The 10175-nt window shown below is 44.4% G+C and overlaps 2 protein-coding genes across 2 annotated transcripts; both read right to left on the bottom strand.

Moving 5' to 3' along the window:
- Window positions 1–1200: 1200 nt before the first annotated feature.
- Window positions 1201–2904, bottom strand: rgs2 (regulator of G protein signaling 2). Its single transcript, XM_062452847.1, has 5 exons — window positions 2745–2904; window positions 2543–2632; window positions 2367–2428; window positions 2037–2203; window positions 1201–1777 (listed from the first exon to the last, which is right to left on the bottom strand). The coding sequence occupies exons 1-5, from the start codon at window positions 2828–2830 to the stop codon at window positions 1577–1579; spliced, it is 606 nt and encodes a 201-aa protein (XP_062308831.1). The 5' UTR covers window positions 2831–2904; the 3' UTR covers window positions 1201–1576.
- Window positions 2905–6480: 3576 nt separating this feature from the next.
- Window positions 6481–9399, bottom strand: LOC134013017 (regulator of G-protein signaling 13-like). Its single transcript, XM_062452750.1, has 5 exons — window positions 9187–9399; window positions 8754–8813; window positions 8429–8493; window positions 8127–8293; window positions 6481–8009 (listed from the first exon to the last, which is right to left on the bottom strand). Exons 1-5 carry the CDS (start codon window positions 9261–9263, stop codon window positions 7821–7823), a joined length of 558 nt encoding a protein of 185 aa, XP_062308734.1. The 5' UTR covers window positions 9264–9399; the 3' UTR covers window positions 6481–7820.
- Between the last annotated feature and the right edge of the window lie 776 nt (window positions 9400–10175).

Below are 10175 nucleotides of genomic sequence, written 5' to 3' on the forward strand. Positions count from 1 at the left end.
GAGTGTGACACGCTCGGGGGGCTATTTTTACCCCGAGTGTTTACACACGCACCCAAGCACCGCTTGGAACCAGATCCGCTACAGTCCTGCCAGGCTCGAACGTAGCTGCTCACATGCCGGTTTTACTAGAACACTGGAATGGTTATCTGAATACATGGCTGTGTTATGTCCATAATAGTCATTGTGTAGTTATCCTGTAGTACATTTTTGGAAAGGAGGAACTATAAACTGTAAAATACTTCCAACTCCCAATGCCAGATGTTTGGTCCACTACACAGCAACGTGAACCCTACACATAAATCCAACCTCTTTCCCCACCAGCTTTCCCCAATCAATCCAAGTGTTCACGTGCAAGAAACACTGTTGTTTTTGGTTTTAGCCAACGCTTTCGCCAGACGGCTCGAGAGTGTCTGGGAAATAACCGGTGGTCAGGAGCTGTCAGCCATGCAGGAGCGATGCGTGTGAGTGTCTGTGCAGTGTCAGCCTTCTAACTATGAGCGCACGCTTTGGGAACAGCGCTGTTACGGAAGAGACCACGGATAACAGGTGGAGGACACTGCGTCAGTCGTGGCGTTCTTTCCCGGCGCGTGAAAGAAAAGAATATAGTAAAAGTTCGTCGTTACTGGAAGCGACCGTGTGAAGGGTCATCGGGCGCACAAACAAACGTATGATAACAGAGTGATGGGCCTTGTTACTGGAATTATCGTGGAGTGCTGAGGGAAATGTATTATATCTTTATGAACAGAAAATCCATATTTGGACTGGAAGGGGAAGCATGTGTGGAAAACCTGATGTTTTCGCTGGTTCGTGGACATTGTATGAATATTTCAAATGTACTGTTCATCAGGGACGTGCACAGGAATATTGAAGGGCAGTTGCGCTGGCCTGAAACCACAACCCCCCCCCCCCCCCCCCCCGGCAAAAAAAAAAAAAATCTTATCGATTGTAAGTGAATAAGGCTACTTCATGAAACGCCTCGGGTGGCGATTTTAAAAAAAAATCTAGGTCTACATGAAATTCTGCAGCTGTTTAAATTGACTATTATTATTATTATTATTTATTTTCCTCGGAGGGGCACGTTGACTCGAGGAGGGCAACCCGGCAGATGCCCGGGCAACCTTAGCCACCCCCTGTGCACATCCCTGCTGTTCATTACTGTCACTGATAATGACACAAATAAAATTAGGACAACTCTTAGTATGAAAGTGCTAGAGAATTTCACACTATTGTTTTATTTCATTTAACAAAATCTGACAAAAATAAATTACAAGCAGAGTTCATGTAAAAGGTAGAAATCTGCAGTCCAGCTGCATTTACAACATACACAACAAATACACATTTTATATTATATACATACATTATATGTACTGTACTGTATTCAGTAGTCACTTCTCCGGCTACACCAGTGTTATAAGCATAATATCTCAAAGTAAAAACCAAAACATCCCAAGTAAACCTCTCTGACTGGTTAAAGAAAGTGCTTGTTTACTATGCACACAGTTTGATGTGCCACTTCTAATACTGCATGTCTTTGGCTGGTCCAAGTAGCACTTAGTGCTCTGTGTGAACATTCACCCTAACTAAAACAACTGTCTGCCGGCCTCCTCCTTCTCGCTGCAGCACACAGCTCCTTATAGAGCTCCGAGTTGATAAAACGGGGATAGGAGTTGTTTTCCATCAGGCTATAAACTCTCTTCTGGGCTGCCAGGAAGCAGGTCAGGGTGGGCAGGGGGAGAGCATGGGTGATCTCCTCCTTGGTGTGGAAATCCAGGTTGATCTGCAATCCAAACGAGTCGTTATAAGGTCTTTTTGTAATATCTTGTTGTTTCGTCTACTACATCTCAGAGTATGTATGTTTTGCATTGTCTATGTCAATGCAACTGTGACAGTGCAACTTTCCCAATAGAATACTCTATTCTGTTCTACTTTATAAGAAAGCCAAATTGTGTGAGCACCGAATATGAGCAGACTTGCTTCTCTAATGTATTTCTCTATGACATCAAGTGATTGTATTGCATGTTTATAAATGTATTCACCTCTTTTGGAGCTTCAGTTTTGATAAACTCCTCATAGATGCTCTGGGCCCTCAACGCGAGTTTAGCCGGAGATGTCACTTTTCGGAATTCTTCGCAGGCCATCCAAAACTCCAAGTTTTCCTCACAATATTCTGATTTCAAGAATATCTGGAAGGCTACATTGCCATCTGCAATAGAGAGGGAATGTGTGAGGCTCAGAATGCACCTGTCATTGGAACTCACCGCCATTATGTAACACCCATGTGCCGATTCAAATGCAAAGGTCAATGATTCATTCAGGTCATGTTAACACGCCCAACACAAGGATGTGTAACAGTGAGTGATGCTTACATTTATGCGTCAGTAGTTTGTCAAATGACTGCGCCCACTGGTTCACTTCATCAACTGTTGGTCTGAGACAGGGAAAAAAGTTGCAAAACAGTGAATAAACATACTCAATATTTGGTTTCACAATATTGTGAATATCCACACCTTTCACAGTAGTGCGACTGCCCCAGTTGCCTCACCTGAAAGACTGTTTTTTTCTGGCTGTGGATCGTGAACTAAACGAACGGTTCTTTAAGATGTAACGCAGTCTTGCCCTCCAGCTTTTCTTGCTGTGAAGAGAAGAGTTCATGTGTGATTAATTCAAGTTAATGTTTGCTGTGGCACCTCGGTCAGCACGGAGTCTCACTGGGACTACCTGACAAGCTTAAAGAGCAAACTCACCTCATTCCACTGTTCTCAATAGACTGCTCTGTTTTCAGACAGTCAATGCAGACCTTGTTACTTTCTGACCCCATATTCTTTTTCATATTTCCACAGTCCCTGGAGTCCGATTAGAAATGTCTCCCTCCCTGTGGCTATCTCAGAACTTTATACACTCCCTTCGAGCAACAACAGAGCTAAGGCGGGCCCCCTAGGGACACATCTCAAAGACGATTGGCTGTCACCTTGGAAACATTGGACTCGTCATGTTCTCACTGTTAGGGCCCGAGGGCGATAGGGGCGGAGTATCACAATTTCTGGTGTGTTTGTATAAACATTTACTATTTGAGTCACTCTGTCTTGATTGAACACTGGCTGTGGGAGTCCAGGCACTCTTCCTCCCAAGTGAATTTCAGGGCACAGAAAGTAAAACCTTTAATCCCACAAGACACTCCAGGATTTGGAATATTGGAACCTTTAGCTTGTTTTTGAAGCCACTAGGTGTGAACCTAGTAGGGTTCAAATGCTCCTTAATACAATTCACATACTTCAGGGACCCATCTAAACTACCTCTCACATTACAATAGGACTTTGTTTGGGCTTTTTGTGGAACCCAAAAGCACCTGCGAGTAAAATAAAAAAGTATTTTTAAGTGCCACTTTGAGCCTTATGAGACCATTAATGCTCGTACAACAGTGTAGGTTGACAGGTACATGAGTGTACCTGTCAACATGACAACTCCGCTGTCAACCTGCATGCATACTTTTCCAGCATGAGGGCATGTGTCCCTACAGAACAGCTTGTTATTGTGCAAACATGAATGCAAGCTTGAACAACGTTCAGCGTCATCCGTTTAGCCATGAGAGAGGAACCTGGAATGTTATGTTCTATCAAACACGTGTTCTTGCATTCCTTTTCATCTACCAACCATTTCTGATGGTCTATGAATAAACCAGGTATTTAAAGAGATCACTGTCTGTTAAGATTGGCTAATCTGGTTCACACGTTCTGATTTAGCAACGAGTGCAGTGTACCAAGTAGGCCTACCACAGCAACCTGGGTTTCAATCTGGCCCAGGCCCTTTGCTGATGTTATCTCTCTCACTCTCTCTCCCTACATTTCCTGTATCTCTATACTGTCATTATAAAACAAATACAGGCAGAACATGCTGCAAATATATCTCCAAACTGAGAGTTGTGGTGCTTTTCTATTCAGTGACTGTGTTCTCACCTTTGTTTGGGTTTGGCTACGAAAAACAAATTCTATGTTGTTGTAGGTATGCATCTGTAACTTAATGAACTGACTACAAATGACCTGGCTGTTCCTGAGGTCGTTCACACGTGTGACATCGTTAGAAAGCCCAGGATGTCTTCTAAAAAACTACAAATACAGAAGTTTGGTTGCAAACTTACTACACTACACTGCAGTGGATATACATGACTGGTTGAGTCTCAGAATGCTGGACATAAACTAAGCTGATTTACTCCAGTGAGCTCTAGAGCCCAATATACCTGAATAGTAATAGACTGTAGCAAGTAATAGCACGTTTCTAAATGAGGCCTGATATACCAACTGGGATCAAATACCTTGCAGCAGTGCTTTGCACAGGGCAATGGGACTTCTGATACCAGATCAACAACATCGTTCTGTTTTTCAAGTTTGCGGCTCTAGGTATGAACCCACAATGTGGTTAAAGCACTCCAGACCTCTGTGAAATCCCGTGTACGTAAAGCTTTTGGGGAGTACAGTCTTCCTTGGTGGAAAGTTGGCCCTTTTCCACATCTACTTTTGACCAGACGGCTACTTACACTGAGTCTGCACATCATAATCCCTCCCCCCCCCCCCCACCCCACCACACACACACACACACACACAGAAAACTTTGTATGCTATGGTTAACCCTCGTGCTGCCTTCGGGTCACATGACCCAAAGGTTCATAACGAACCATCGTTGTGTTTACCCAATTTTACCCAATACAAAAACAAATTAAAATAATTTTCTTTTAACCTTTGCAATGTGGGGGGTCTGAGACAGCCTAGCTGTTAAAAGAAAATGCTTCACTTTGTCTTTGTATGCGGTAAATCTGTCGCAATACGAAGGTGGGTCACAATGACTGATGGGTCAGAATGACCCGAAGATAACACAAGGGTTAATCTCGTTGGGATTCAAAATTCTGGTCCTTTCAAAATCCTCTTTTCACCCAGCCTAGCTCCGAACCCCAACACTTAATCATGCGTTAGTTTTGCTCTCCTTGTGGGGACTTCTGGCCTTCCCAAGGGTAGTTCAACAAGACCACAGGCACACTTCTCCGGCGTGAAAGGCGGTTTAACCGCTGCAGAACCACAACATAGAGACTGACACATGTCTACTGCACCGCTAATGATTTATACATTGAAACTTATGACAATAAACAAATTGTGCTGTAACGATGTAGGGTCTCCGAGTGCTAAACTCAACCTTCGAAAGGACAGCCCAGAACAGGGAGATATTTGCCTCGGAGGTGTCTGCCTGTTAACTGAAGACTGATATTTCTGGATGAATGTTGTACAGTACTTAATGAATGCTAAGGTTGCATGATCAAGTCCATTCACTGTCATTCATGTAATAGTTCATTGTCATTTTGTCATAACTTGTAATGCATTCTTTAAATATGTCAACTATGATTCTTCTATTTTCCTTTGTCAAAGCTTATCTCCTGAAGAGTATGTCAATAATGACTCATCAAGACAGAACCGGATAACTGAATCACCAAAGCACATTGTTATAGTTTATTTAGACGTACCTTTGCACATTGAGTTGCTTTATCTAGATGTGCCGTTCATTTGCATGAGGAAATGCATGAATGGAAACAGGCTGTCAGAGTCAGCAGTTATGCGCTGATCATGGTGACGCAAATAACTTACATTTCAGGCTTCAGCAGATATTTTCTATCAGACCGCTTGATTACTAATACCTTCATGTTCTTGGTAGAGACAGGATACTGCGTGGCGATAGACACGTTGTTCAGTAAATGCCTTGAGGTTTTGGAGCCTGGTTCTCAGTGTCTATGATTACAGGATATGCATTGAGTAAAATGTTGTTGACAATCTGATTCTGTGAGATGCTACTGATCTGAACACGTTTCTCACAGTGTTTGGGCAATAACAGCGAACTAATTGAACCTAACTATTTCCCTGAAGAAAAACGATTGAACCGGTACATTTCAATCCAGTACGCTGAACTGCTTGTTGCTGTGGCTGAGCGTGAAAAGAGGCACATAACGAGCTCTGTGGCAGTAACCTTTGGATATTTTCCAACACATTCACCATTAAAGAGTAGTTTGTTGAAATGCTTTCTCTTCACGGAAAATAAATGTGGACATACCCTTTTGTTCCCTTTTGAGTACTTCTTACTAATCGTAGAAGTCCCCCATTTCGTCAGAAACTCAAACGCAGACCTTCCTGTTTCGACCTGTTGGTAAAGCTCTGACCTGCAAGTCTGCACGTCTGTCTCAGAGACAAAAGATCCCGTTTGGTCAGACAGGAGATGACAACACGTTTTTGTCCTATACTGTAACTCATCCTGAGACGTCCAGACACACCGGCATTCTGGCCACGTCTAATGAAGGTCGGTGGTTTAGATTGGCCTCTGTCTGTTGACCTCATGACCCCTTAAGGTGGAAACTATGTGGGAGAAAGAACACATTTTCTGGTATAGAAAATAAATACATGGTCTATGGGAGCACTGATGAGACATGCGGAAAAGAGGCAACGTGTCTCCAAATGATTTAATAATTTAATTCCTAATCATGAAAATATTTACACTGCAAAAGTCAGCATTGCAACAGTGGCTGTGATAATAAATAAATACAATTTAAAACAGTTCAGATCAACTCTGCTAGATAACCCATTTAAATTGTGCATGTTCTGTGAGCAACAGGAAAGTGTCTTTCGAAAGAAAGAATCCAAAAAGCAAAATTGCAAGGTAAGCATACAAAGTGAAACACTGGCACTGTTCTATTCTCAAGACTTGCACCCAAAACATGTCATTACGTCTCACAACGGCTAGCTATCGGTGGAAGAAGTCGTATGTCTTGAGGGTGTGAATAACACTCCTTAGAAGAGCTGTTGTACTTTGCTGCCCGTGCCACAATGCATTCTAGCTGCTCTCTCTCATTCATCTAACCCCACGGAGAAGGCCGTACAAAAGAAAAAAAAGAAAACATATCCATCCTGTGGCCCGAGCTTGATAGCTATACTTATGTGTGCTTTTTCTTCTCTCTCTCAGGCTCTCTCTCTCTGTGTCTCACTCTCTCTTTCACACACACACACACACACACACACACACACACACACACACACACACACACACACACACACACACACACACACACACACACACACACACACACACACATACACACACACACCTACACACGCACACACATACAAGCACACACACACACATAGATTGTAGCCATTTCCACTAACATCCTGTGTCCTTATCTGAGCAAGGAAACACATCCTCCAGAGGAGACAGTGTGTTAACTGACATTGTGTCATGGCTGTCTCAATGCTCTGATGATTCATGGCCGGTCAACCATGTTCGCTTTGCATCGAAACTTATCATCCTGTACAAACACACCAGAGGAGGAATTATAGCACAACAATGTTCTCCTTTCTCCGCTGGCCTGCCAGCAGACGCTCTGAGGTTGTGGTCCTTTCTGATTGTGGGGACCGTGGTGCTGGACAGGTAAGGACACAGGTTTCTCCGCCTTCCCCACACAAAGCCATCCATGGACCCTCTCTTCCCCTCTCCGCCTTCCCCACGCCAGGCCAGCCATCCATGGGCCCTCTCTTCCCCTCTCCGCCTACCCCACGCCAGGCCAGCCATCCATGGGCCCTCTCTTCCCCTCTCCGCCTTCCCCACACCAGGCCAGCCATCCATGGGCCGTCCCTTCCCCTTTCCGCCTTCCCCAGGCCAGCCATCCATGGGCCCTCCCTTCCCCTCCACGCCTTCCCCACACCAGGCCAGCCATCCATGGGCCGTCCCTTCCCCACAAAGCCCAAGCGTTCCAGTTATGAGTTTTCATGTTCGTTCCGTTCCTCTCTCTGCTCTCATCCCTTGACGGCGTCGGCGGCGAGGGACTCCAGGAGGCTTCTGTAAATGTCCGAGCGCAGGAACCGCGGGTACGAGTCTCTCTCCATCAGGCCGTAGACGATCTTCTGGGCGTCGTCGAAGCAGCACAGCGCGGGAGTCTTCACACTTCTCTTGATCTGCTCTCGAGTGTGGTGGTCGATGTTGATCTGGAACAGGGTTCGGGGACAGATGTCAACGTTGCACTCACGGTACAAGTAGTCCGAGCTAAACACACAGGCAGGTTCACTGAGTGGATGTCCAATTGTGTAAGGCACCGGTCTCACCTCTTTTGGAGATTCCGCCTTGATGAACTGTTCGTAGATTTTCTTCGCCTTGGAAGACATTTTGAATGAGGATTTGATTTTCTTGTATTCCTCGCATGTCAGCCAGAACTCGATGTTTTCATCGCTAAATTCAGACTTGAGAAAAGTCCTGAAGGTCGCCAGTCCATCTGAGAAGACAAGCAGTGTCATGGGAGGAACTGAAGTATGGTGGTTGTGGAAACAAGGAGATGAGGTTTTATTTACTTATTTACTTTAATCTTAAATGATTTAAGTTGAGCTGCGAAAAAAAAAAAAAAACTTACATTTAGAATCCAACAGCCTCTCCAGTGACTGTGACCATTGTTGGGTATCTTCTAAACTTAGCCTGCTGTGAAAGAATGTGTTTTTTTTTGTACTTCAGCAAAATCGGATTTTGGTGAGAAAAAGAATTTGAATGTGCTTTACTGAAAACAGAGTGTACCCAGATCAGCCTATGCAAATATCAAACATAAGACTCTGTGTGTCATGCCAGAGCATACAAGAAATCTTCAGATAATTTCAATCCTCAGATAATTCCTTAGATGGAAATAACAGAACTCGTGGTATTCTCACAGTGAAATGTTTGCAAAAAAACTCAAATCTCTTTACCTCTCAGAGGTTGATGAATGGGAGAACATACACTGCAGACGACACATAAAGTTCTTTCCACTATGAGGAGAAAATAACAGTTTTATCAAACCATTGAAACAAGGCTGTTTGTTGTTGCAGTACAAATCTAAGATGTTGGCTGAATTAAAGTATGTCAAGAATTCAGTCACAAGAAAGCAAAGCCTTGACTAATAACCCAATAAGCAAGTGACACACAGACAAAATAACCCAAGTAAACCAAAAACGAAACTTAATATATATCACGGTAAGTTAATGCGAAGCATAACAATTCATGGTATAAAAAATGATGCTACATTCATGGTATAATTTTAACATAAACAACGGCAACAATATGACAATGTGGTTCGGAGCAGCCATTTCTTGGGGTGATTTCCAGTTTTGCAAAAAAAAAAAGAATAATTCGAAAACTTACAGGTTCTTGTTTCTTTGCCCGTCATCTCTGTCCATGGTGAAGGGCAGTGTCAGGGGCACCCTCGTTATGCTACGCATGTCTCAAGTCCACATTCTGTGACTCCTGTCGCAGGCTCTGCCAGGGTTTCCCCGACGACAAGGCTTTATAAGCAGGACTCCCGTTGCCACGGAGCCGATGTGAGACATCACTGGTCAACACCGCAGCGAACGTAGGGATCACCCCCCCCCACCTTCCAAGTCGCCGCCCCCCCGCCCCCTCCTTCTCTCGCTATGTCTCCTCAAAACAAATGCCCTCTCCTAATCGTCCCTTCTGCAGCTTCTCAGACCCCCTTCAGCCTGCTCCCCTCTATCTTTATGTTCGCAGTTTATTGTCTCCCTCTCTCGCTCCTGTCGTTCGGCCCTCCCTCTCTGTCCCTCTCTGCATCCACAAGACCTGCCTATCAGCACTGATCCCTCCAGCCTGGATCAAAGCCTGCTCTGTTCTCATGGCTGTAGTTGGCTGCTTAGATGCAAATTACAGCAACAGTGAGAGAGATAAGCAAATGGTGACCTTCTCGTGTTGTGTGTTTTGGACCTGTTTAACCCTTTTGTGGAGATGTCAATGTCGCCAACTCTAACCTCTCCTTCTTTCCCTGAAGAAGAAAGAAGTTTGATGGATTTGAGAAACATTACATCTGCGTTGCCATAGGGTGGGTCATGTTAGATTTTTGGAAGTTTGGTTGTTCATTACCGTAAGACTGACTTAACAATCAGCACATCTACATATGAGCTTTCTCCTGTTATATTCTCAATAGTGTAGTCCATTCATTCGCTCATTGGCCCAGCTAACCAACAACACCAGAGAGCACTTCTTTCCAGCACTCTGTGCCCATCACGGCAGGTGAACCGTCACTTCTGTTCAGCCGTGACGCGCTCCTCCTGGTTTCATCCCAAGATGGTAACGAGCAGTCAAGCGTCACCAGCAACAGCAGCAGACACTGTCCCCCCGGT

This window comes from Osmerus eperlanus, chromosome 26 (genome assembly GCF_963692335.1).
Source record: "Osmerus eperlanus chromosome 26, fOsmEpe2.1, whole genome shotgun sequence".
In the NCBI taxonomy this organism is placed as follows: Eukaryota; Metazoa; Chordata; class Actinopteri; order Osmeriformes; family Osmeridae; genus Osmerus; species Osmerus eperlanus.